Source organism: Lipophrys pholis (assembly GCF_963383615.2).
Source record: "Lipophrys pholis genome assembly, chromosome: 1".
Lineage (NCBI taxonomy): Eukaryota > Metazoa > Chordata > Actinopteri > Blenniiformes > Blenniidae > Lipophrys > Lipophrys pholis.
This window is the reverse complement of record NC_137635.1, coordinates 44437329-44464973: the sequence shown is the minus strand read 5'-3', so window position 1 is coordinate 44464973 and position 27645 is coordinate 44437329. Positions and strand designations below refer to the sequence as shown.

The 27645-nt window shown below is 42.2% G+C and overlaps 3 protein-coding genes across 6 annotated transcripts; 2 read left to right on the top strand and 1 right to left on the bottom strand.

Annotated features, from left to right (window-relative positions):
* Nucleotides 1–1856: 1856 nt before the first annotated feature.
* On the top strand, nucleotides 1857–12633 carry LOC308113175 (polyhomeotic homolog 3; the record flags this gene model as incomplete). The annotated part of the gene is made up of 14 exons (XM_080469213.1): nucleotides 1857–1906; nucleotides 2700–2892; nucleotides 3497–3652; nucleotides 3730–3801; nucleotides 4173–4325; nucleotides 4843–4932; nucleotides 5037–5259; nucleotides 6295–7044; nucleotides 7542–7816; nucleotides 8410–8566; nucleotides 8661–8778; nucleotides 10008–10137; nucleotides 11025–11220; nucleotides 12479–12633. The coding sequence occupies 14 exons, from the start codon at nucleotides 1857–1859 to the stop codon at nucleotides 12631–12633; spliced, it is 2718 nt and encodes a 905-aa protein (XP_080325339.1).
* A 1524-nt stretch (nucleotides 12634–14157) lies between these two features.
* dapk3 (death-associated protein kinase 3) lies at nucleotides 14158–20803 on the bottom strand. 3 transcript variants are annotated; one of them, XM_080488339.1, is made up of 9 exons: nucleotides 20699–20803; nucleotides 19919–20014; nucleotides 17942–18302; nucleotides 17214–17343; nucleotides 17060–17108; nucleotides 16940–16966; nucleotides 16694–16846; nucleotides 16567–16612; nucleotides 14158–15742 (listed from the first exon to the last, which is right to left on the bottom strand). In XM_080488339.1, the coding sequence occupies exons 2-9, from the start codon at nucleotides 19978–19980 to the stop codon at nucleotides 15206–15208; spliced, it is 1365 nt and encodes a 454-aa protein (XP_080344465.1). In that variant the 5' UTR covers nucleotides 19981–20014; nucleotides 20699–20803; the 3' UTR covers nucleotides 14158–15205. The 3 variants fall into 3 exon arrangements, with proteins under 3 accessions (XP_080344465.1, XP_080344467.1, XP_080344466.1); XM_080488341.1 differs by having other exon boundaries at nucleotides 14163–15742; nucleotides 19919–20011; nucleotides 20699–20734; XM_080488340.1 differs by having other exon boundaries at nucleotides 14163–15742; nucleotides 20147–20713.
* Nucleotides 20804–21759: 956 nt separating this feature from the next.
* bet1l (Bet1 golgi vesicular membrane trafficking protein-like) lies at nucleotides 21760–27270 on the top strand. 2 transcript variants are annotated; one of them, XM_080485317.1, is made up of 5 exons: nucleotides 21787–21881; nucleotides 22939–23010; nucleotides 24190–24275; nucleotides 25179–25235; nucleotides 25457–27270. In XM_080485317.1, the coding sequence occupies exons 1-5, from the start codon at nucleotides 21815–21817 to the stop codon at nucleotides 25622–25624; spliced, it is 450 nt and encodes a 149-aa protein (XP_080341443.1). In that variant the 5' UTR covers nucleotides 21787–21814; the 3' UTR covers nucleotides 25625–27270. The 2 variants fall into 2 exon arrangements, with proteins under 2 accessions (XP_080341444.1, XP_080341443.1); XM_080485318.1 differs by lacking the exon at nucleotides 22939–23010 and having other exon boundaries at nucleotides 21760–21881; nucleotides 25457–27263.
* Nucleotides 27271–27645: the final 375 nt, after the last annotated feature.

Here is a 27645-nt window from a genome sequence, read left to right as displayed (position 1 = left end):
ATCTATCTATCTATCTATCTATCTATCTATCTATCTATCTATCTATCTATCTATCTATCTATCTATCTATCTATCTATCTATCTATCTATCTATACTGTACTCACAGGAGACAGTCCATCACACGGCAAACACACAAAGACTGCCACACACACTCACATTCACTTGGGGCAATTTAAGGCCACCAATTAACATCACAACTGGGGAGGAAACCGACGAACAAGGAGAGGAAACCAATGCAACTCCATGGCCATCTCGCTGTAAGGCGAGAGTGCTAACCACTGTGTGGCATGAATCAAAAAGAACAAAAAAAAGTGGGGAGGAAAGGGGATAAAAGAACAAAGAGAACTAAAGGGAAAGAGCAAAAGATAAAATAGAAAGAAAAATAGGTGGGAAAAATAAAACAGAATCAAATCTATATTATAATAATTATTATTATTATTAGTAGTAGTAGTAGTAGTAGTGTCAATAATTGTAATAAAAGGCATGAAATTGTCATAAATTATTGTAATTGGCCATCATCATGATATATTAAATTGTCTTCAAGCCAAAAGACTTTAAGGTCAAGGAATCTCTCTGCACAATACCGGGATGGACCCTCTATGGCGGGCCGGTTTTGGACCGCATGCCAGGAATCTGACACTCCTGATTTAGGATGTGCGTAAAACCAGCAGGATCCATTGAGTCGGGATAGTAGCAGCGTCCCTCTCCTCCTCCTCTTCCTCCCTCTCCTCCTCCTCCTCGTGTGGAAGGTCCTCCCGCACTGTGAGCGGTGCTGTGCCAGACCTTTTTTTTTTTCTTTCTCCTCCTCTCCCCCCTCCACCGCCTGCTATTACAGCCCCCCCATCTGATTTGTTCATCTCCATTTTAGCCAGCACTGACGCACCAGCGGGCTGGATGAGATGAGATGAGCGGGACAGCGTGCCGGGACGCGGTCAGCTCCTGATGGTTCCGGGCAGGTAACACCGACAGCAGGTGAATGATGGCGCGCGCATCACGCGCGGGAGCGGTGTGTGTGTGTGTGTGTGTGTGTGTGTGTGTGTGTGTGTGTGTGTGTGTGTGTGTGTGTGTGTGTCTGTGTGTGTGTGTGTGTGTATGTGAGGGAGGAAGGGGCCGACAGAGCGGGTAGTTGGGGGGGGGGGGGGGGGGGGGGGGTCATCCAGATGTGGTGGACGTGATTCGTCAATGGCAAATTTATAGATGATCTGGCGTTAGAATCGCTCTGTTCAGAATACACATCCTGTGTTTAATTGGACAAACCACCACAGGCGTCCATGCACCATCATACATAAACCAACAGCTGTGGGAACATTTTTCATTTGGAGCGTGCTGCGAGTTTTCACACCATTTATTGTAAAAAAAAAAAAAAAAAGTACGTGTTGTCAAATCTATGTAATGAATCAATTTGTAATTAATCTGATTATACCATTTTTGTCAGTGAATAGAAAAATGGTGTGAGAAAAATTCACAGGACTGGAAAAAAAAAAGTTATTATTCACTTATTCAGCAAGAACACTGTCCACAAGATAACAAAGGAAACATTAAGATAAAAAGACATGAAAAGATGAAGGATTTGCTATAACTATTATAGATGTTGTTTAGGACATTTCACAGTTTTTTATTTGCAGGAAGCGTCTCTGCAAATTGCTTAATGTTAAAATCAAGTGTAAGTTCTTTTTCGTTCTTTGATACACGGGTAGAGCACATGAACATTAAAGCAGATCCATATATCATCGTTCACGTTCAGAGTCAGGTTGCAACAAATAAATTAGATTAGTGCATAGATAAACAAAGTTACATGCAGCAGGGGAGAGAGAAATCCAAGTTTGACGAGTGTTTGGTATTAAAAGCGAAGGAGATGACGAGCGAGGCCACCGACCACATCCTCATTCTGATCAGTATTCTTTTGTAGATCTTGCCATGTAAACATATTCGCTTAATCTCAAGAGGAATGTTTATATTTATGCTCTATCAGATTTTGTAAAATGTAGACTGTTTCATAAAGTTCTCGTATCCATTAGAAGTATAGACTGAAGGGAGTTTGACATCCATGCAGCAGAGTATTAGGCGGTCTCACAGTTTTCTGAGAGGTTTTTCTATGGATATTTAAGAATTGGAGGGTAAAACAACTACTTTTTTCTGATAAACCACACATTTTTTAAATTACTAATAGTCTTGCTTTCAAGTATAGCTATTAATATGACGGATGCTGTTTGTCACTATCATTTTACCAAAGAGAGAAACATTTTGTGCGCTATTGTTATTATGTGATGGATACGCTGATTTGAAGTGGTGCAGGTAATCAACTATCCGACAGGGGGCGCTGCAGTGTCCTCAGCGCCTCTATTTCACTTCGCCTTGAATTTAATTATCGCAGGACTGCATTACCATCTCTTTCAGACTGCTCATGTCTTAGTATGTGTTTTTATTACTCTCCATATTTAACTATTTATTCCAAGACAGAAAATCTATCAGCATTGTAGTGCTTTTGTCCATTTTAAAAATCAATACTATAAATTATTCACATTTCTAATGTCTTTTAACGATCAGTCCATACATCCGTTGGTTCGTTCATCCAGTTAGTTTTGTTGGATGAAAGAAGTTTTGACCAAAATGGTTTTATACTTCGTCTCATATATAAAGATATTTTTTGTCCTGTAGTTACCAACTCTGTGAATAGACTCCCTTTTTATATCTGCAGAGCTTCCCCATTACAGAATCTGTCAGTGACCCGGGCCATGGATCGGCAGAGCCCCGGAGAGAAGCAGCCGAACACTAACAAGACCCCCGCCGCCACATGTGCAGCTGTCACCATGGGAACGGGTGGGACCACGTGCACCCAGGCACCGCCTACGTCCCTCAGCATCATCCCACCCGACAGACAGGCCGTCCAGGTAACGGACAGTGCTTTTCAGACCTCTGCAGGCTTTGATTGACTGGAAGATGGTCCAGATAGTAGACGGCTACACTGGCTATATATATATACCATTTTAAATGTTTTTAATATAACAATTGTTGCTCTATTAGTTTGGTTCAATTTAAGCTGCTTTAACTTATTTAGCGTTTTCTAGCACTATAAGTAATTGCAGCTGTTAAAGTCTTTGTCTTCTAACTGTCAGTGTTTGTTCAAGCTGTTGTACCCGTTTCAGACCATTTGACCCAATGTACCACTTTTAGATGTTGGCCGGATTGAGACGTTTTCACAGTTTTTGGTGTTTTACCCTGTTTAGTAATTTGTTTCCACAATGTTCATTGTCATTTTCTGTTTACCCCTCCAAAACAAACAAGCTTGAACTGCAAAAACACAATCCCTTTATAAGCTTGCATACATACATACATACATACATACATACATACATACATACATACACACACACACACACACACACACACACACACACACACACACACACACACACACATACATACATACATACACCTGCACTACTCATAATACCATCTCAAGTCTGATTCTGCGTTCTTCATGTGATCCACCAGGTCATCCAGCACTCCATCCACAGACCTCAGAGCATGGCGGCACAGTACCTCCATCAGATGTACGCGGCCCAGCAGCAGCACCTGATGCTGCGGACCGCGGCCCTGCAGCAGCACCAGCATCCATCACACCTGCAGAGTCTGGCCACCATACAGCAGGTCAGCAGGCCCGTCTGTGTGTGATGTGACCGTGCAAACATGACTGGAAAGCATAATGTGCTCCTCGTGCTTTTCAGGCTTCAGTCTGTCAGAGACAGACACCTTCTTCGTCCAGCTTGGTTCAGCCCGCCGTGGTTTCCCAAAGCTCGGTGACTATCTCGCACCGCTCTCATACATTTTTCACTTTGGTCATGAATATTAACCATTTCAAAATGACGGGCTCTGTTTTGTCTATTTTTAAAAGACAGAGATATGAAATTATCATAAAATCTGTTTCATTTTTTTTTTTTTTGGGTGACCTTCTTCCTAATGCATTAACATAGAGTTGATTTATGATAGACCTAATTCACATGCAACTTTACCTCATTTTTCAATGGAAATAGCAGAAACAACACAAGCTGATGGAACATCACATATTGCAAAATGTCAAAATTTAACACAAATACACTTTTAACCATACATGTCATTTACACGAAAGAAAACCAACAACCTCAGCATTGGAAAAATCGTTCAATTCCAGATCACTCTGCCAGCATCTCCAGTGACGGCTCAGCTCATCAGTCGAACCCAAACATCCACCGCTGCCTCCACCGCGATATCCCAGCAGGCCATGCTGCTGGGAAACAGACCGGCCAACTGTAACCAGGCTCAGATGTATCTCCGCACCCAGATGGTACACACCCTTTCCAAATGTTTTAAGCTGCACCAATACTTGATTTCTGCTGAAGCCTATTATTCCTGCTTGCCTCAGTGGGATTTCTGAACCCTTTTAATCAGGCACGTGTTCATAAACTCACTGTTGCACTATGGATTTGATGATGTCGCTAAACTGCAGCATCCTGTTGAAATTGTCTGTTTTATAATCACTCTATAACCAAAGACACAAATTTAGTGGGCCCAGTCAAACATTCTGTTGGGTCTAATCCATACTATGGTTCAAACTACACATATCTTAATTTTTTTTTTCCCATCAGCAGTGGTGAATAACTCTTTTTCTTATCCTTGTTGAGTAATACTTGTTTGACGTTTAACATATTATATACAGACTATTCAGATTCAAACCAAACAGCTGCACAGCGAAAATGTCCTTGTGCTTGTTTGTGTTGACAGATTATCAAAAGGTCTAGCTGTCTGTAATTTAGCTGCTGGGATCTAGGATTGTGATTCCTAATTTGCTTTTCTCCTGCCAGCTTATTCTAACTCCAGCAGCCACGGTAGCTGCAGTTCAGTCCAACTTTCCCGCTGTGACCTCCTGCTCCTCGATACCTTCCTCCTCTCAGGTAACTGTCACCAACACACTGCAGAGGAGGATGTTTCAAATGTTCAAGTTGAAAGTTCTCTTGTCATGTACTGTGACAATATTCACCACGGACTCTTCATCCAGGTGCAGAATCTGGCTCTGCACGCTCATTTACCAGGAGCTCTGGCGACGGCGCATGGCGTCATCTTGAAGCCGTCCACTCAGTCCCAAGCTCTGTCGCCTGGTGCCTCTTTGTCTAAGACCTCAATCTGTGCGCTGAAGACCAACCAGCTGATTGATGCCTCAACCGACGCAGCACCTCCAGATGCCTCCCAGCTGCCCTGCAGACCTCAGATCATAGCCCCCGGTGAGTTTACCTGCTCTTTGCTGGAGTTTAAAAGGACGGCCGGGACCACAATGAGTGGGAATTTCAAAACTTGTGTTTAGAACATGTTCAGGATTAGTTTTGCTGCTTTGAAGGAAAATAAAAGAAAGTTACTTTATTTTGAATGATGCTGCAAATGGGATCACTGAGACACTGAATGGATTAATTAAATGAAAAAAGATGAAACCTCAGTTACATCATATTATTAAAATACAAAGAATCCTTATGAAAAGAAAACCAAAATCAATCAATAATGTTTTTTTTGCATTTGAATTGGTCATCCCTCTAGGCCAGGTGTCTGCAACCTTTATGACCAAAAGAGCGTTTTTTTTTGTCACTTTACACCAAATCAAATTGAACTGGAACCCATAAATCAATTTAACTACTAAAATAATGTTAATCAGCTCTTAAGGTTTCATATATAGTTTTTTATATATGAACATAAACTGTATCTTATGTTGCATTAAATAACTTTTAATTACAACTTAGGATGGTAAACATGTCTTTGCATTTTCAGCTGTTTTTGTACCTGATTTTATTGGTTTCAACCTTCTTTTTTACTAGTTTTATTAAGATAATTTTTACATTTACATTTTTTTAACCACTCTGACTTTCTTTTAAGCAGTTTTGTGTTCCCCTTCCTTTTTCCTTCAGAAATCCTAGTTTTTGTTGTTGCTGTTTTAGCTGGATTTGTTTCCCATTTCTTGTGATTTTAGCTTTTTTTCCTCATTTTATCCATTTCAGTTGTGCATCTTTTTAAAAGCCCTTTTTTAACAAAGAGTTGAAAGTCCTTTCTGAAAATGACTTTGTGTGTATGAATGAAATAAAAAAAAGATAAACTGTAGATTTAGGGATCATTTTGTGAACGTTTCAGGGAACCACTAGAGAGGGCCAAAGAGCTGCAGGTTGCAGACACCTGCTTAAGAACAATGTTTTGGTTTGAAAGCTGGAAACACATTTTTCTCTCTTAACCTTGAAACTAAAAATCACAATTCACCAATCTTCACCTCCCTGCAGCGTACTCCTCAGTGCAGCCACACGCGCTGGTCAAGCAGCAGTTGTCCTGTCCAGTGGGCCAGCAGGTGGCGCACCACCAGCTCATTGTCCAGCAGGCCACAGGAGGAGGAGGAGGATGTCCCAACCACAGACAGCTCCAGCCCATCACCCTCCGAGTAGCCCCCCAAGACAGCAGCCCCAACCCTCTTTCTCTGTCTGTGAAAAGACTGACAAGTTCCAGCACGCAGTCACAAGCAGGCAGTGACCCTCCGGCCCCCCTGTCCGTCACCACTGCATCGTCAGCGCACACCGTTCAACCTCAGCCTCCTCCCCTGATGGCTGCACCCCAGCGTCGGACCTCCTTCCCCCAGCTGCAGAACTATCCTCCCCCTCCGCCTCCCCCTCTGGTCCTCCCCAGGCTGCCCCACCACCCTGTGGCCTCCCACCACCCCCCTGCCTCCCTCCACCGGCTTTCCCTGCAGTCTGTTCAGGCTCTGGCCGTTCAGTCCGGGCGGGTGCTGCTCACAGAGCAGGAGCTGCCCGTGGCCGAGGCTCTGGTCCAGATGCCCTACCAGAACCTGCCCCCTCCTCAGACGGTGGCCGTGGACCTGAAAGTGCATCCGGTCAGGCGCGGCGAAGCCAGCCAGCTTCAGGTGGAACAAAAGTGCAAAGAGAACGGACTGAGCTCAGAGGAGAGCAAAGACTCCTCAGGTCTACAGAGGGAACGGAGTCCCACCAGCCTCAGCGTCTCTCCCAAGCAGAATGGTGCAGGTGAGTTTAAAGAAAGAAAGATATATGACAACAATATATAAGGATCTTATACCATCAATGTTAGAGTCAGTTTAGTCCCACTTTAGTTTAAGGTTGATTTAGTCTTGTGTATTATTATTTTTGACCACTGGGAGGGATTTAGTTTACTGAGGTTGCACATGTCACATGGGTTTAAGGATTTAAAGGTGCTGGTAACACAGGTGAGGGACAGGTGTGGAAGGTGGGAAGAAGCACGGTTCTTACCGTGACCATGTTCACCACAGAGGCAGTCACTACTCGCACCAGGGGAATAACTGAATGAAATGTAAATCTGTTTTTAAAGACTCTTTTTGACAAATAAATGCGAACGTGACCCAAAGAAACACTCTTGAACATCACGCCATCCACACCCGAGGATTGGCCTCCATAAGCCTTATGTAGTACACGTAAGAAAAGTTAAGGTTATTAAAACTAATTGATCTGATGATGTTGGTATTTTCTGTGTTTTTTCTGTCCAGTGGTGTGTTCATCCTTTGATAGCTCCAAGTCACAGCAGGCGGAGAAGTCGTGTCAACCTACTCCCACCAGCACTTGCCTCAGTAACCCTCCTCCTCCACCTCCTCGAGCGTCTCCTCTCCCTCCTCCCATCCTGCCCGTTGCAGTCCGTGGGCCAAACCAGCCTCCCTCGGACTCTGCCAGCCTCCCGGGAAGTCCCGACAGGACCCTGACAACACAGGTCCTCACACATCTCGTGGAGGGTTTCATCATCCGAGAGGGGCTGGAACCGTTCCCGGTATGTGGAGGTCTGATAGTAAGTTAAAAGTCTCATATTATACAGTTTTTTTTAACAATGTGACAACTTCAGTAGGTGTCAGTGGTCCGACAATATTATATTAAAAATGTATTGTCTGAAATCCACTCAGGCTGTTTCTGTGTCTGTATCTTTAAATGCTAATGAACTGTGTCTGTCCACGCCTAATCCAAGGCTGTTTTCGGTTATTGTTTGCAAGAAGAAAAAATGTCCTCTGCCTGGAATTTTAGAGGGCAAAGCTCATCTACCTGTGGGAGTGTCAAAATGAGTATCCACTACCAGAAGTGGTTATTTCCCTCAATGGTGTCATGAAGGGAAAATCTCTTATTTGCCTGTATGAGCACACATTTGCTAAAAAAGTAGAGCAAGCAAGTGAGGGAGATGACAGACTTTCTTCACTTCTGGAGCCTCATAAACAGACTATGTGGACACATATTACTGTTAGAAAACCTTTAGAATTTGGCATATTAATGCCAAATCTCACAGTAAAACACTTAAACCAACATTGCTTGTACTTTGTTGTGTATATTGTTTCTTTTTCTTCATTCATGATTGATTGTCACTTTTAATTACAGGTGGGTCCGTCCTCACTGCTGGCTGATCAGCAGGCTTCACTTCCTCATTCCCCGGAGATACAGACCAACGGGGACGTGGCAGAGGACAGTCCTCTGGACGCCGACCAGTCCGACTCATCAGAGTCTGAGATGGAAAACGAAGCCCCAGCGGCAGATGGTAAGGACTCTGACAGTGATGTGTGACACTGCTGATCTCCTTACTGATCTGATGAGGAATAAAACCAAACCTAACGGGGTTAAATCCTCTGAAGTTGCAGATCTCCGGGAGCACGCTGCCAATGTGCTGCAGTGTGAGTACTGTGGAAACAGAGGTTACTCCGACACGTTTCTGCGCTCCAAGCGTTTCTGCTCCATGACGTGTGGCCGAAGGTAAACCAGAACATCAGCACGAGGCCTTTTTTATTCGTATTAATGCCGCAAAGCTTGAAGTCATGGTTTTTAATCAGAACAAAGCCAAATCTGTGTTAGTGAGGAGAGATTATCCATCCACCTCACAGGTTCACAGTTACAATCGTGAAAGCAACAAGAAATAAGTAACTAAAATATCAACATAACGTAGAAAACATTATAGGTTGCCTTTGTCGTAAAAGGTTCAAACTGATCCTGAATATCTGACTCGGGGTGAAATGGGAAAATATGATCAATGAGAGGCACAAAAGTTAAAGTTAAGTCAATAAGAAACATTTCAAAGCTCTCACAGTTTTGGTGCAACACCAATATGCTGTTGTCGAAACATGTCGATGGCATTGTTGTCGTCTCAATCCGAGACTGTGGAGCACATGTGAGATCGAATATTGGAGGCAATCCAGAGAAAACCAGTTGTCACTTCCAACCTAAATATTTATTGATACATGATACAAAAAAAGCGAATCAGAGATTAAATACATCAACTTTAATTCCAGGATCTGTCTTCTGCAGTGAAAAAAACTGTTATTGCTCCTCTTCTGACCCTCTGGTGTCCTTCGTCACATCTTAAGTGATTACAGGCAGCAGCTCCAATCAAACCATTGTTTGTTTCTACAAACAAATATTACCCATCAAAAAGAAACCAATCATCCTAATTTCTCTTGATTCACTTAAACTTTGGCCCCAACAGACATCAAACTTCAATAAAACAGCATTTCTGTTTTACATTTGATCTGTACTCGTTTCGCTTCGCTCTATTACACAGTAAAAACAAATGTTCAACTTGAGCTGACGTTAGGAGCATCGGAGCAAACAAAGCTGCTGGTGTCTGAAAAGAAAACAGACTTTTGTGAATATGGTATCAATCAAACACACTTTATTTCAGTAGCACTAAACATACAAGGAAGAAATATAGCACTAAGGACTTCACATACAAAAGAACCTTCATTCACTCCACAATCTATTCATATTTTTACCACGATGTGTTTGGAGCCAGAAACAACTGAGGAAATGTTTATTTTAAAATGAGAAAACACAGTTAAAAAAATGAATTGCATAGAGGCTTAGCAACAGCATGTGACATCATCGGTTCTTCACACAGTAAAATAAAGCCTCGAGCAGGTTTCGGGCTTCATAAATCAAATGCAGTTGTCTAAAATAAGAGTCCAACGTCTCCTGCCTCCCGTGTCCAGGTACAGTGTGAGCTACAGCAAGCGAGTCGCCGTGCAGCGCTTGGGACGCTGGGGCCAGAGGCCGATGAGCAGGAGAGGACGACCTCCGAGCAAAGTCAACGGAGCCTCCAGGGAACATTTCCTGAGACAGGTCTGCTCACATCATTGACCTCAAGAGGGCAGGGATCACGTCACACTGTCCCCTGGTACAAGCTGCTTCGTGTGACCTCGAGTGCTACTTCGGTTTGGTGCTGTGGTTTAAAAATAAACTGGGATAATGGCAGTGGTGGTGCTTCTCATGCTGAAGTAATGATAAAACAATGTAGCTTAGCATCAACGAACCACATGAAAATATATTCATTCATTAATCTGTCACAAACGGAGAGTAAAAATGGAACAAATTGTAAATTTGCACCACATAAACAGATCAATTTGATCATATTTGCACCACCTGATTGAAATCACGATCGGATCGTAGGGGGTGGTGTAGTCCAGCTTTTGATCCGATCATAGTTCACGTAAATGACAGTGAAACGTAAAAAAACAACTTTCAGTTGTGTTGCAACAGTGCTGATGCTATTTGGTTAGCATTGAATTGAACTGCTACCATGGCGCTCCCTGTAAATAAACCAGGAACAACAGTTAGAAGGTCAAATTTTACTTTTCTTTGTCATTTTTACACTTTGAATGTCCAATTTTGGCCTTTGCCTTATGTTTGACACCACTGCAGTACATTATTTTCCAAAGACTTATCAATTATCGCTTATGAAGTATCATCCGCATCTAATAGTTGTGAACCTGTCCTGAAAACCTGCTTTAACTCCATTGTGGAGAATCAAACAAGCTCAGAATAAGTTTTCAGTTTTGTGAGCTAAAAGTTTTTGGATCATAACCTGAATCTAAAAACAAACATCTGGTCGTCTCGGTGCCTCACAGACTCGCGCCTCCTTCCAACTGGACGAGAACTGGTTGGGTTCGTCCCGGAGAGACCCGGAGGAGCAGCGGGAGGACGAGCAGGAGCCTGAAGAGCTGGAGGAGCCGGAGGAGCCGGAGGACCCGGAGGAGGCACCCGTTCCCATGACGACCAGACTGCGAAAGCAGACGGAGAGGGAGCGCGAGCGGGAGCGGGAGCAGGAGATCTCAGAAACCATCACGGTTTCTGACGGAGAGGAGAGCAGCAGTCCGTCCAGGTGGAACGTGGAGCAGGTGTTTTCATATATCAGCTCCCTTCCGGGTGAGTTTTCCCTCCATTGTCCACAGCTTCCTTGATTCGACAGCACTTTCTGATCATTTTAATCATGGCTGAATAATTGATTTCCATTAGTTTGGCTTTTTGTTCTCAAAAGTGTCTGAAAGATTTGTGTCTGCAATAAGATCTTTATGAATGTGATAATATTTGAGCTTCTGTTTGTTTTGATTTAAAGGTCCTTTATTATGCAAAATTCTCTTTATAAAGGTTTTCCAACAGTAATATGTGTCCCTATAGCCTGTGTATGAGGCCCCAGAAGTGAGGAGAGGCTGTCATCTCCCTCATTTGCTCCACATTTTAGCGAATGTGTGCTCATATAGGCGAATCACAGATTGTTCCCTTCATGACATCATGCAGGGAAATAACAATTCTCTCTGGTAGTGGATACTTATATTGACCTTCCCACAGGTAAATGAACCATTTTTAAATGAATTCATTCAAAACCTGACTGAATCTGTTGTAGGTGTAATGGAGATTACATAAAATGTAATGTAATGTAACAACATTAGCCGATTTTATATAAGGACTTAGCAGATAATTGAAAGCTTTTACCTTCTTTCATGAATGAATGAATGAATGGTTTATTTCTGGTCATAGTTCAGCACAGAAAATACAAACATTGCATACAAAACAGTTTTAAACCTTTCTTTATAAGGACAAATGTATGAATTTCATAGTTTTTAACACATAATTGAAAACTTCTTTGCAGTTTTTTTTCAAGGGACAGAAAAACTAGTTTTTCTTCTGTAAGTGCATATTTTGCTTTGCGAGAGACTTGTTTTAAATCAGGGGTCTGCAACCCGCGGCTCTAGATCCACATGTGTCTCCTGAGCTCCTCTGTAAAGGCTGCAAAGCTATAATGCAACGTAAACAAATCACTTTTTTTTTTTAACTCTTATCTTCTTCCATAATCTTGCTAACAGACAGAAAAAACATATATACGCCGATGATTTTATTACGGCCTTGGCGGATGTAAAAAGAAAGAGAAATCTGCCCAGTGTTCTAAATTGTAGTCATTAAACATCAGACATGTTATCCTTATTTTAAAGGTTAAATAACGCGTCTCCAAACAAATTCTATGGGGTAGAAAGAGGCCCTATTGGTCATAATAGTTGCCGACAGCTGTTTTATATCATTTAAACTGCACATTAATAGATAGATATTTGTACTATGGGGGGGGGGGGGGGGGGACACGCCCTTCAGCAGCAGGCTTTTCATGTCAGTTTTCCCCTCATCTCCTCAGGTGGTTCGGACGTCGCTGCGGAGTTTCGCTCACAGGAGATCGACGGCCAGGCGCTGCTGCTCCTCACCGAGGAGCACATGGTCAGCACCATGAACCTTAAACTGGGCCCCGCGCTGAAACTCTGCGCTCACATCAACGCTCTGAAAGAAACATGAGCGAGCTAGCGAGCGTGCGTGCGTGTGTGTGTGCGTGTGTGTGTGTGTGTGTGCGTGTGCGTGTGCGTGTGCGTGTGCGTGTGCGTGTGCGTGTGCGTGTGTGTGTTTCCTGGGCCGGGACCGACGGGAGCTTCGTTTCATCGTAGTGGTTGTAGCAGTTTGACTCTGGTTATCCATTTGTTTCAAAATGGTTTTTAAAAGATTCTTTTTCTATCACTCGAATGCAACGCTGTCACACATGTACAGTCTCAAAGTTTACAAAGCAGATTATTGCTTCTTATCTCAAATGTGGAATTTGATACATTGATCATCAGAAAACAGTTGGGAGAAGTTATGAAAGCTGACCGACTTATTTATTGTTATTTATTACCGCCGCAATGAAATCATTTAAACAATACGGCTCTTTTTTCTTTTGTCTATTTCCTCACAATCAAAGCAACTCTTCATCAGCAGGAAAACAGATAAAAGGTTCAAATATTTACATTTTCTGCTCTTTAACTCTAAAATACTTTGTATTTCACAGGATGATGCAGGCCAATATCGACATGGAACAGGGATTCACTCACAGAGACCAAAATCTATATTTAGAGTATATAAACAACATATCTGAGGTTATTAAATTAATGATCAACTACCTGTTTTAAGTTTTAAAACACTCATTTCAAATGAAAAGAGAAAAATGCGCCATGTATTACATTATTAGACAGGAAAACAGAGCTGGAGTCAGTTTAAACAGCCTCGCAGTGCAAGGGTTTGAAGCATTTGGGACAGAATTTGACAGTTTTAACATTTGATATTAAAGTAATTAGATTTGAGGTTAAAATAATTAGATTTGGGGGTATTTTCTTGCTTTCAAATGTCAAAATAGGTCAATTTGTAATGACTAAATAGTCTATATTTCATACTATTTTAAGTAATACACCCACACACACACACTGCAAAAGTCTACAACGCTATTCGTTAGCAACAAAAATCACTAATTTATACAACAAGACAAAATGTGGATTGTGGAATATCTGCCAGTAATGGATTCATCAACACTATATTGCCAAAAGTACTTGCTCAGCTATCCAGATCATTGAATCCAGGTGTTCCAATCACTTCCATGGCCACAGGTTTGTAAAATCAGGCACCGTGAAATTTCTACAGCAACAAATCTGTAAATCTTTACAGCAACAAAGTGGAAGTAAGCTTCATGGAATGGGTTTCTGTCAAGAAAATGATCAGATACTTGTTCTCTGGAGGGACGAATCACGCTTCTCCGTGTGCAATCTGATGGACGAGAGCAGGCTTTGTTCCACTGAAAAGAACTCAAGAGCTTCAAGTTGTCTTGGTTTACAAATGGGAAGTCACTCAAGCTCATATATATGTATGAAGGCAATATTGTGTTATTGTATTGAAAGTCAAGCAGTTTTATTAGAAAGTGAAAGATTTTTAAATCAATTGACCAAATTCTCTTCCGGTATTTCCCGAGTGGACGTCCCACTGTTACTGTGACCGAGTAAAAACAAAATCCAACAATCAACGGTGCAGGTTTGATGATAAGTTTATTTGAAACAAGCCGGGACATTTAATTTATACAGCTCTCTCTTACATCGAGGCGATTTAAAATAGATATTTTTGGAACACTGCTACAGTGGTTCAAGTGCAAATAAGTACATTTGTCTACATAAAAATACTAGAGTCTTTACAGTAAGCTCTCTATGTTTTAGACGGGGAATGTGCTGGCTGGATGTGACGCTGCGTTGACACACACACACACACACACACACACACACACACACACACACACACACACACACACACACACACACACACACACACACACACACAGGGAGGAATCCATGCGCACTATTTGGTTTCAGGAGGCTACAAGACATTGAGCGGATGAGAGGCAGCGAGGTCCATCCGTTTACAGGCACTATGAAGATTTCTACATTCCAAAACTATCTGGGTCAAGCTTCGCTTTGAATGCAGTCACATTCATCGACAAAAGTAAGAAATGAAGATAGAAAATGGGGAAGCGATTGTGACATTCAGCTGTGAGGGTTCATGTGGAATGTCAAAAACTTTCTATATCACCCGCCAGACTTAGAACCCAGACTCGGCTTTGCACTGAATACACACGTACAGTTTTTGTTTTAACTAAAAAAAAAATGCATGTTACCGCATAAATAAAAGCCTCGCAGATCCATCCGGTCCTTCACGCAGCACATAGTGCAGCACTGCAACCTGAGGCAGGAACACATGGCTTCTAAAACAAGGCTGAGAGGAAGAATAATCCCGTTTAAAACAGAAAGAAAATATAAGAATGCGATTGTAAGAAAATCCAGTTGTGGATAAAATACAGAACATGAAAAGGAATAAAACCATAAATTAATGTATAAAAAGAGGAATGTGGTTCTGGTGGTGGAATGGCTGCAGCGTGTTGCCTCTTGGTTTCTTGCTCGTTCTCTCAGACGGTGGAAGAGTTTGAGGAGTGGCGTGTAGCTTATGGTGACAGCGACCCATCCACACTCCGGACGGCAGGATGGCGCTTTGGGAGTGACAATGTCGGTGGCGGCGGCCCGGTTCAGGGCATGCTCCCGGAGCTGAGCCCGTCCTTCTCCGCCGATATGGACTTCACCAGCTCCTCCACCCAGCGCACCTCGGAGGCCACCTGCTCCGCCAGCACCTCGTAGCGGTTCTCCAGGCGGCCGAACTTGCGCTTGAGGATGTTGGCGGCCTGCATGGTGGCGCGGGCGTCCTCCTGGCACTTCTTGCGCTGGAGCTGCGTGCGCTGCAGCTCCTGGCGGATGTGGCTCAGGTCGCTGGAGATGCTCTGGTTCTCCTCCTTGTACCAGCCCTCCTTCTCCTCGTAGATGGACAGCAGCGCCGCCACGTCCTCCCGGCACGAGCGCTGGTTGCGCTCCAGGTCCTTCAGGCCCTCCTCGGCCGCCGCGATCTCCTCCAGCACCTGGGAGAAGCGCTCGAAGTTGACGTAGGTGTTGTTGGGCGGCATGCTGGAGTGGGACTTGATGGTGTACTCCTTCAGCCGCGTGGTCTTCAGGCGGCGGCGCTCCGGCTTGTGGTCTCTTTCCTCCTGGCGGACGTTGCGCCTCTTAATAACCTGAAGACGCGAAAAAACAAAAGGAGATTTAGTAATCCCAGCTCTCCCGCTGAACGCTAACTGCTATTGAGATTCTGCAGAACTCTTCTTAGAGTACTCTTCTCTTGTACGTCTTCATATTTAAACTGTACCTGTTGTTACACCACAGCTTCTCACCAAGGATGATTTCATTTTTCTCCACTGATGTATTTCTTTTTGAAAGTTAATATGAATAGTAAATCCCAGGGATGGCAAGAGGAATAAAACTATTTCAGCTGAAAGATCTTGGGCACTTTAAATAAGTTGTAATCTTCCTTCATGAAGTCCAAACTTCTTCACGTCATAAACTGAGTGTTTCACTTTCACAGTGCAACAGTTTATCTTCAATGGCGACTTCATAGTTCCGCAGAAAATATTGCTGACAATCTCAAATCTAACAAGCAATATGTCTGACATGAATCGGGCATTCTCATTGGTCCAAATTGTTCAATCTCAGCCAATCATGGATCTGTTAGCGAGACAATAGTGGGAAATCTAGTTTCAATATGAATCAACATCAATGTAACCCTGAAACGTGATGAGAGCAATAGAATGTTGTTATCTAACCCCAAATAAATGTTTTCACAAAAAATGACCAATTTAAATTTCAAATCAGTGGAAATCCACGGATCCGAGGAAAATTGCCATCCCCTCTAAAAACTCTCACATCTCCCCTGAAGCTTTCTGATCTGCACTAAGTGAGGACTCCTCACACTCGACTCTTTATGCATTTAATCCCATTACAACCGTGTACGTGGCACTCGAATGAGCTGGAGGTACATGTGTGCACTGATTGAAGCCCCCACCTTAATCCAGGGATGCTCCAGACTTTCATCGATGGTCATTCTCTTCCTGCAGAGGACAAAAACCCGTCAGAGGTTCAAATCGACACACAGACCGAGACAGCTCGCCACGTCACCAACGCGCTCTCACTTTGGATCTTTGACCAGCAGACGGCGGATGAAGTCCTTGGCCAGCTCGCTGGTGTTGCTGAAATACTCCTCGTCGAAGTCGTAGTTGACGCCAGAGATGTTGGTCAGGGTCTCCTGTTTAGTCTCGCCCAGGAACGGCGACGCCCCGCTCAATCTGAGAGGGACACAAGAGTTTGTTTTGAGACGTCCCACCACGCAGAGCGACGCCACTTCTCTCGCCTCAGACTGCAGAGGAACATTTACTCACAGGATGTACGTGATCACTCCGATGCTCCTGCGGAAAGAAAAGAGGAGGAATTCAATTCCATAAAAAATGTTGGACGAAAAAAACAACAACAACAACAACAACAACGTGTTGACATCGTACCACATGTCGGCCTCCAGTCCAAGTGGCTCGTAGTTGACTATTTCTGGAGCTGAGGAGAACGAAGGAAAGAAGCATGTAAGACGAAGCAGATGTGGGAACGCAGTCACTTTTTGTTGTTGTTTTGGTTTTACATCACGAGGACGCAGGATCTCACCCACAAACTCCGGAGTCCCAAAGATGTTCTTGAACTCGTTTCCTGCTTTGATCTGATGAGCGATCCCGAAATCTATCAGCTTGATCCGCGGGTTGGGCACGTTCTTGTCGAGCAGCATGATGTTTTCAGGCTGGAAGAGAAAAAAAAAACAACAACCATTATCCTCTGTGCCATAAATAATAGCAAAATAATCTAGAAATTTGAAAAACACACAGAAATCCATAGGACATTTGTTTTACGGTATTTTGTGGAAACCGTTTGCCGGATTGTCAACAAAAGTCAGAGCATATTAGTCCAGAATTTCCGCACGTTTGGATGTGCTTTGTGTGCACGTGCTCCCATTTTCACCAAAATCCCATCTGCTTCGACTTTGATTTTCCTTTGATTGAGGATTTCCCGGCGACGTCCTGAGGGCCGGTCAAACAGAGCTAAATGGCCACAGATGGTCCCCGGGCCTTATGATGCCCACATCTGTCCTAGGCCCTCTTTACACAACAACGTGTTCAAAAAGTTCCCCCTTGGGAGCAGGTTTCAAAAAGACCCGCGCGCCGTTGTCATGGAAACGGACACCCAAAACACAACAAAAGATTCCCCCGTTTTTCGCGACAGCTTTAAGTATTATTGATGGAAAAGCGGTGAAGTCGTCACGTGCCTGCAGTATGTATGAACTGAACATCTCACTAACGTGTCGACTCAGAAACCCGCCCGCTCCCCTCCCGCCTGCTGACCTTGAGGTCGAAGTGCGCGATGCGTTTGGAGTGCAGGTAGTGGACGCCGTCCAGGATCTGCTTGAGGAACTGCGTGGCCTCCTCCTCCGTCAGGGACTCCTTCTCGGCCAGGAAGTCGAAGAGCTCTCCTCCGGACACCAGCTCCAGGATCAGGATCACGTCGGTCTTGTTCTCGAAGATGTCGTGCAGGGTGATGATGTTGCTGTGCTGGATCTCCCGCAGGATGTTCACCTCGCGCTCGATCTCCTCGCGGCTGACGCCCCGCCGACTGGACGACAGCCGGCGCTTCTTGATGAACTTTGCGGCGTACTCCACCTCGGAGCTCTTCTCCCTACACTTGCGTACGATGGCAAACTGTCCGCTGCAGGAGGCGAAAGAGCAGAGTCATTAAACTGAACGAGGATCATGTAATCATGGCAGCCTTCATTAACCTTTATGTCAGTATAATTACCGACGTGGACTGTTAAGAAACCAGGCAGCCAAAGACAATTTCTATCTCCGAGTGAACATCGTGTCATGTGGGTTCACCAGAGAGGAATATTCTCCATCATGTTTCTTCATTTGAGGGATTTAAAAAGCATAAAAAGGTAAAAATATGAAGTATATCCTATTCAAAAATGGAAAATACAAAAATGAAATCTATTAAAATATATAAGACGTATGTGCAACTTGCCAGCTTAAGTGTTATGCAACCGCCAGCCACTAGTCGGAGCTGGAGAGCCTTCAGACACGAGTCTGCCTCCTCCAGCTGTGCACGAGTTGCATCACTAAACTATAATGTTCATGTACAGAAATTAAAACAACTGAGTGGGTGCTGTTATTACATAACAGCACCCACTCGTGGTTCAACTACAGTGTTTTCAGAGTTTCTGCCTTTCCCATGGAAATGGACATTTTCAAAACGTTGCTGTATAAACGCAAAACTTTTCTGAAACAAAAATGCAAAAAACGATGCGTTTTTACTTGAAATATTGTGTAAACGGGGACTGAGCTCTTGCAGCATCGGCTCAGCAGGTTAATTTCAGTGTGAAAGAAATACAAGTGTAAAAACCTGACACATTAAAACAAGAAAAAATTCCTAGAAATCAAAATGTGTGTTTATGTGACGGTTTAAAAAAAACAAGAGAGTAAAAGATTGAGGCAGTAACACAGCTCTTTGGGTAACTCGAGATTCAAGACGCAGGAAGCAGATTTTCTGGTATTGTGCTTCCCCACTGACGGAGAAGAAACACTGGACAGTGTCAGGAATTCATCAACACTGAGTGTCAGTTATCTAAAACCAGTGACCGACGCAACTGAAAGCAATAACACAGCAATCGATAGTCAGGCAGGGGAACAGCATTTCACTGGCACTTTGCAGGCAATTACATTTTTATTTAATGCATGCGTAACTTTACACACACACACACACACACACACACACACACACACACACACACACACACACACACACACACACACACACACACACACACACACACACACACACACACACACACACACACACACACACACACACACACACACACACACACACACACACACACACACACACACACACACACTGCAGTCTCCTTCAGAGGCTGATATAGAAAGGCACATTGAGATTCAGTGACGTCACACTTTTGCTGCATTACTGCAGAAAACGACAGCCAGGTTAGAAAGTTGGGGTTATTCTTTTCGATGGCCGTCTTGTGATTGGGCGTCAAAACTATTCAAAATAATGGTTTATATGTTGTCGACACTTTCTACATGCCCCGGATCGGATTAGATCCTCAATCTGCGTTTAACACCTGCATCAAGGTGCATCCCAAGTGACCTGTGTGTGCTCTATAAATAATAATAAAAACGGCAGGTATTGTGCAGTTTCCGAGAGCGATTTAAAGCTCTGATTACGATAGGGGCATGACTAAATAGGAACTTGTTTCCGCATGCATTCACGGGGGGGAATGAGAAGACTTGCTGAGAAGAGCGTACCTGCCCAGCTCCTCTCCCATCTCATAATGCAGCTCCACATCCTCTTGTCTGAAGCCAGCCATGGCGTGGGAGCGATGCCAAGAAATACAGTTTCTGCTGCAAAGAAAGAGAGACACAAAGGACAAATCCAGGAGAGATCAGTATTGATTTAAAGAAAAATAAAGAAATCCTCAAGACATCAGAGGCAGGATTACAGAAAGGTGCTAAGTGTTTAGTGAGTTTTGCCACCTGGGTTGATTTACTCCTTATTTGGCTGAACACTGCTTCAGTTCCCAGCCACTTCCAGGCTGATGTCAGAGCTCTGCATACCGTCCTCCTGACATCACCTCCTGCCACCACACCACTCACCACTCGGTAAAGCCTCCGGATGCTCTCGCACTACCGGCGATCATCTTGTATAACTCAAAACCTTTATTTTCTTAAAGTGGCTAAAAACTACGAGGGCGAACGAATAACATAGACGTAAAGACCATGTAGACGGGTAGGATACGAACAGACGTTTCGATTGTAAAGGAGCATTAGCGAAAACTGAGCTTTAGAAGAGAGAAACTAATAGTAAAATCCATTGAGTTTATTCGAGATAAGAATATAATAAAGGAATTAAAAGGAATAAATTAACCGACGGGCTAGCTTAGCGGGTTTACGAGCTAACGTTTACCGGCTAGCTCCACTTTTAACGAGTGTTGCTTACACACCAAATACGCTGTTAGTAACATTAAAACACCAACAATTAAGTAGAGATTTGGCCAAATAAGTGCGAAAACTACAATAAGTACTTACTGTACAGCTGGCTACGAAGGCTGCATTCCTCTGAACAGCAGGAGAGTCTGAAGAGCAGCGTCAAGCTAGAGGAGGGTAAACACAGAGGAGCTACTTCCGGCTGTCAAAATAAAAAAAGACTCATCGTTATGGGGCCGAGTCAAGATCAGGATTAGGACGTCCCAAGGCCAAGAACAAGACAAAAGCAAGACAAGACCAACAACAGAGTGTTCAGTGATGACAGCAGCGATGACAGCAGTGATGACTGAATTTTCCCATATGCGGTTAATAAAATCTGATCTAATAAAGGCGTACCTCATCCAAGCCCAAGACAAGACCAGGAGGACCAGAGCGTTCCAAGACCTAGATCAGAGGATCCCAAGATCAAGACAAGATCAAGACAAGAGCATCTTAAGACCAACAACCAAGCCCAGATAAACCCAAAACCAAGACTTCAGGGGCCGAGACCAAGTAAAGATCAGGATCTTGAAAATATGTCAAGTACTACAACACTGAAACACATAAACATCTATTAAAAAGCTCACCTTTCATACAAAAATGCTGGATTAAGATGATAACGTTACTGAATGTTAGCTATTCAGGTCGCACTCTTCATTTTCAATCTGCATTTTCAGAATTCACACTGCAAGATTATTTCTCATGCAAATTTGAATGTAAAGAATAAAAGCAAATAGTAATGACAACCACTGGTTTATACATATTTTAGTTCGAGCCACAGCTCTGGTTGAAACTTTGATTTGCACCAATAGTTTCTCTGCAGAAGAATGATGTTTTCAAAAGTAGGTGAGTATTGTCATTTAAAACAATCAACAAGCTCTTATTTCCATTGATAACAAACAGGCCTGTTTCACCAGTCAATCCCACCTAGAAATATGTGTTTCAAAATTACAAAGACCCGTTCATAATGTGAAACATTACTGTATTAAATTTTTTAAAAAAGAAGAAACTAATCATATTGTCCATTTTCCAAGCTCAACCGACAAAATCTCCTCTCATTGTGAAAGTTGAGATGTTTGACATCCGGTGTTTAAGTGGAGCTTGATGATTTAATGAGGCAGAAGGAGGGCCAGATGGACTGACATCATGTCAAGACGTCAGTGATTAACAAGATGTAACATGCAAGAGCAAAGATTCAAGGACCAGTCCGCAAACTCCACAGACCTGGACCACTGGGGGGCCACTGGTATAGTAGAAACAAATCAATTCAATTCAATTCATTCTTATTGTCATATGAACTTTAAAAAAACAACATGTTTCATTGAAACTCTTTCTCTGCTGTCCAATGAGAATGCCAGCAGTGAAATAACATATTAAAGAACATGTAAAAGAAAACATGTCCAAGATAGGTTAAAAACTATGTCCAATATGTAAACAAAAAGAAGTGCAAAAATATGTAAAGATATGTTTATGTTCAACTAGTAAAATAGGGGCAATAAGGAGCTCCACGTGCCAAATGTGTTGTTCGTGTGTAACTCCTGTCAGCTGTTTAGGACTGTGATGGCAGCGGGGAGAAGACCGAACAGTCCATACTCGGGGTGTATGCGATATATGAGGATGAAGGCAGCGCCCTCAAGTAAAAAAAAAAAAAAATCCAGGTGGAGTTAAAATAATTAGAATATAATATTTGAGTCTGCAACTTGCAGCCCAGTGACATAAATAATTTGGGTTTCACTCTTCCTTGAAACAATCCCCAGTGTTAGAAGGATCAGATTTTCACTGTTAGAAGGGTCAAACTGCCCAGACCTTAAATGAGTTTATGGTGCGTCATAAAACTCTGACTAGCAGACATCTTCAGATGCCAGAAGCAATAGATCATAACAGATGGTAGTCTGGGAGCTGTTATATAACCAGAGATTAGCAGTTAGGTAGAGTTCTGCTCAGACCTGCCACCTTGCTCTCAGCCAGATGGCTTGTTTTATATTCTCTGCAAACCTTAATAATAATAATAATAATAATAATTATTAATAATAATAATAATAATAATGTTTTTTAATATTGACCTTGCATGTTTGGCTCTGTCTCACAATAACACCTCAAGCCACATGTGAGCTAGATAATTGTCTGTTTTTACTTTTTGTTGTATGACAAAATATATTGAACTGGAAAAAAAATTATAATTTCATGACTACTTTGATAAATAGTCCGCAGCAAGAGAAATGTTCTGGTTTTGGCTTTTTCCACGTTCATGCGTGCGTTCGTGCGTGCCCTGCGTAATTACGCACGTCTGCGACGACGTCAAGCTGTGGCTGATCACATGACCGCCTCACAGCTGATTGTGACGTCACTTGACAACATGGCGGACTGGAATAGAGGTAATGTTTTTTTGACACGTATTCACTTCTAAATAATCCAGATTATGTCCTCTCCAGCAGCGCAGAGTTAATGTTCTAACCGTGTTGCCTGACTGAAGTCACATAGACGCACTTCATATGTGACTTTCGCGGCTGGATTTGTAGTTTGTCGCACTCGGAACATCGAGTTTAGCTTGCATGCTAACTTGCTTTAAAGTTGGATGAAGACAGTTTTTCACGGATATGTGGATTCATCTGTGGGGTTTTTTCTTAGTGAATGTTTGTACACGTGTGTCGAAGACAGTACAGTGTTAAAATTACTGTGGCTAACAGTGACAGCTGAATGAACTGTCATAGTAAAGCTGAATGTGGTTCCACATATCTCATCCTACCAAATGTAAACAATACGCGTTAAAGTCTCACATTCATCTCAGTTAAAGTTCCAGTGCCCTAAACCGTTGGAACACTGTGGTGAAAGCATAATAAGTGAAATCGAAGGCATCATATGCCTTTGTGTAGAATCCCCCTTTCTGTTAAAGCCTTTCTACAAACCTCTCTGAGAGGATCATTTGCTTGATTTTCTAGTGTCCCATTCATGTCAGATGCAGGATTTTTAGCAAATCAAACATCCTGGATCTTTGTTATTAGATTTATAGTTTCAAAAAGTGCATGGATTCATTCAAAGTGTCATAAAGAGCAGGGTGACTGCGTGGTTTCATAATCCTCCTATGTCTCAAGACCTTGAGACATATCATAAAGATATCTCATCACTGTAAAGACAGTGTGTCTCACACAGACTGAGAGGACTATGTGATCCAGCTCATACTACGAAGTGAATCAGTCAGAGAACTGGTTTGCACAAATATCAGTTCTCGCTGTTAGGCTAGAGCACTAACCACTTCCATTATTCGGCCTTCAACAGTCCACTGTTGGAGTTTTATGGCTTATATATATCCAAATTTACCCTCTGGTAAAATCAAGCTGTTCTATATTTGGATTATATGTATTTCCCAGTGAAGGTAATGAGGTTCTACTGTGTGTTTGTGATTCAGGCTTCAGTGTGTTTAGTGGAGATGTTATTTCAGAAATTACCGTTATTTTGAGATTTATTGTGGGTTGAAACGACGCACCCACATCATTACAAAATGAGGAAAAACTAAGAATGAAGGCATTGTTTCATTTGTGTCTGTGCTTTCCCAGGTCATGACTCTGTGGACGACATGCTGGACTCTGAAAACAAGCGGATGGCTGAGAATCTGGCAACCAAAGTCTCCAGACTAAAATCTGTATGTTAACAATCACTGTTCATTTATCAGCTTGTAAAAAAAAAAAAAATGGTCTGGTTGTCTTTTGTTTTGTATTAGGCAAATATATGTTTGGATTTCTAGTTATCATCAGTACACCTGTACAACCTAATGTGATTTATTTTTTTTTAATTTTTGCTAATAGTTTAGTCCGTTTTTATGCAGTATTTAGAAATATGTAAATCAGAAGAAAAAAAATATGTGGGACAGTTTTTAATGAAGTTTGATAAACTTTAAACATTTATAAATGTAGAGCAAATGATTAAAATGTAGAACATTATGGAACTTTTGAGCAGAAATGACGTTTCTACCAAATGATGTTTGGTAGATTTGTTAAAGATATCTCAAACCAAATAAAAACCTCATAATCTGTATTTTATCCCCAACAGAACTAAACAATATCGACAGGTTTAAGGTTGAGGCATTTTACTGTTTCATTAAATATTTGAGCTCATCTTGAATTGAGCACCTGGACTCTTGTACTGGATGCAGTAATCAGTTCAGCACTGACTTGCTGAGAAATGAAAGAGTTCTGGATGGGAACGTACTTTAATCTAAGCTGTTGCAGCTTTAACTTGTATTTGTAGATTCTACGGAAATATAGTTACATAAGATATAGCAGATTCAGTTGCTTTCAGCTAGATTAGCTCAATATTAAAAGGGAAATAAACCGACTCTTCAACAGCATCAAATATATATCTAGAAAGCGTTATTACAGTACATGTGATCGACGCATTGCTTACTCTTCGTGTTCAGTTTTATGTATTCAAAATGTGCTGGTTTGACCTGATGAAGATGTAAAAAATAATGAATCGCTAATTGTTTGTATTGTAAAACCAATAATTACCATCTGAGTTGTAGTATAATGTATTTTGTGTGTGACAGCTGGCTTATGACATCGACAGAGAGGCTGACGATCAGAACGAGTATCTGGATGGAATGGTGAGCCACTGTGACATTTGGTGTATTTTACTCCCCCTTCATGCAGCCCGACTGCAAACTATCTTCACAATTGTTTACTTTTCATCTGAGACTAAAATCATTGTATTATTTAAAACTTCTCCATTCCTTTTTTTTTTTTTAAACACGATTTCCTCCCGTCAGTCCACATTTCTGAGCCGAGTGGAGCTAAAGTTGCTAATTTCTTCTCTTCTCCGTTTCAGGACTCAAACTTCATGAGCGCCACGGGCCTGCTGACCGGCAGTGTGAAGCGTTTCTCCACCATGGTCCGGTCGGGCCGAGACAATCGCAGAATCCTGTGCTACGTGTCTGTGGGGCTGGTGCTGGCCTTCTTCACGCTCTACTACATGATCATCAGGATGCAGCGCTGAGCCGATCCCGGACACTGTGGGCGTTGTATCTGATCGCTTCCAACAATAAACGGAGACTTTTTAAGAAGGCGAACAGAAGGATGATCAACTGGATCGTTGGTGTGACCAGCAGGGGGCAGCAGCTCGCTCAACGGGGTGAACTTTAAAGATGGTGACAAGGACACTGGACTTTATTTTATTAACGAATCTGTCTGAACTTCTTTCTGTGGGAGCCAGGAGGTCCTAATCTGGGTTTAGAGGGGGTGGAGCCTGAATGGAAGTTAAATTCAGGTGGCGCCCATCCCAGTGGATGAACCAGCCTGATGAGACGACATTCTTGAACTGCTCTGTCTGGTTGAAGGGATCTAAAGCAGTTAAACACATTTCAGCCACACGCAGCTTTTTGATCTAAAGTGGGTCGGAGCAGTAAACTGAAAAAAGAAGTATGAACACATTATGACAATTAAATGTATTTTTACAAAGCCTGAAAAATAGTTACAAATTTAAGATTATAGTATTTTCAATGAAAGTGTACCGTGAATTTTCAAACAAATCTTTCTGGAGAGCTTTTCTCACTGAAACAGTGCGACTCTCATGAGAATAAACCAGACACACCATTAGATTTATGAAAAGATTGATGATATTTTCCTTGTAGTTTTTCTTCTTTGGGAAGACAAGCTAAATCAGCAAAAACCCTTTTTCATCAAAAGATGAAGCTGTATTTACAATTCCAGGTGATCTGAGACACAGACACAATGCAGAAACTTGTTTCAGTGGACTCTGTGTAAATTAAGCCACTTTGTGAAGGGTTCAGGCAGAGGACAGAAATGTTGCCATAAGAGTGGAGCAAATGAGGTGTCTGGTGGTGATGCTTGTAATTTGACACAAGCTTCATCTCCTTGCTTGCTGCTGCTGCTTTACCAGAGCAGATGGAATTATCAGGCACCTAACCAGGGCTGCTCAGTAAATTGGAACCTTATCAGTACATAACAGCAATAAATTAATTTCTTTGCGCTTCACATTCTGGCTCATTTCACTTCATTTATTCAACTTTACCTCAAATCTGATGTCAACTGGCCAAGTCAGAAGTACAAAAGTTCAAATAAATCAGGAGAAAAATCACAACAGATTGCTCAGCTTCTGAAGCCGCTGGTGGAAACTGCTGATGCACTATTGATTAAAAACAAAAGAAAAACATTCACAGTGAAAGGCTCGTCTGGTTAAAGTTCGGTCCAAGAAGACAGAGGGCCCTGAAATTTGGAAGTTTAACACATTCCATACATAAACACCCTCTACTTAAGTTCCTTTTAAATGTTTGTATATTTCATGGTTAGCTAACATTGTGCAGCACTTCAGAAGAAATTCGTTACATCCATCATACTGTCTCAAAGACTTTTCATCAAACTAAAGATCTTTATGGATTTATTTCCTGCTTTTCTAATTTCATCTTATGATCAATATCACATGAAGAATGCTCTCTTGGTCAAAGTTACTGTTCATTACATTTTAACCTTTCTATTTCCTCATGGAGTCAGCGAATGGAACTGTTGAAAATTTGGGAGAATTAAAGGTTTTTCTTTCTGACTTGTTTGTTTTCATATTAAAATTACTAGAAATTTATTCAAATAAAATCTTTAACTCGACAATAAAAGTTGTATTTTGGGATTAATTTACTGAGAGACAGCTTTTATTTGCATGTTTTACACCAGTGGTGAAGCAAAGGAATATTTAGGAATCGCCTGGTATTCTGTATTAATAGCCATTCAATTGAATTAGGCTAATCATATTTTACAAATAACCTTGAAACAAATTCCACAATGACCGATCGTATATCTGGGATGTGGTAGCCAGCCGCATAGGTAGCTCACTGAGGTCAAAGGTCATGCTCAGGCTGCCACAGTGTCTGCTGTGAGATTCAAACTTGTAAACAGATTTGTAGCGCAGTTTACATGACGAGTATAGACAAAACATGTTACTTATCTTACAGATCACACAAATAATCCCGATACTTCATCCAGACTAACAATACACAAGCAAATAAT

Bases quoted from the DNA above. Each gene is read 5' to 3' on its own strand.
- dapk3 (XM_080488339.1), bottom strand. From the start codon at position 19,980: ATGGCTGGCTTCAGACAAGAGGATGTGGAGCTGCATTATGAGATGGGA. The intron at 18,303-19,918 runs GTACGCTCTTCT...CGCCTCCTGCAG, and splicing joins ATGGGAGAGGAGCTGGGCAG to CGGACAGTTTGCCATCGTAC. The intron at 17,344-17,941 runs GTCAGCAGGCGG...TTTCTCTTCCAG, and splicing joins TCGCGCACTTCGACCTCAAG to CCTGAAAACATCATGCTGCT.
- bet1l (XM_080485317.1), top strand. From the start codon at position 21,815: ATGCAAGAGCAAAGATTCAAGGACCAGTCCGCAAACTCCACAGACCTG. The intron at 21,882-22,938 runs GTATAGTAGAAA...GACGACGTCAAG, and splicing joins GGACCACTGGGGGGCCACTG to CTGTGGCTGATCACATGACC. The intron at 24,276-25,178 runs GTATGTTAACAA...TGTGTGTGACAG, and splicing joins AAGTCTCCAGACTAAAATCT to CTGGCTTATGACATCGACAG.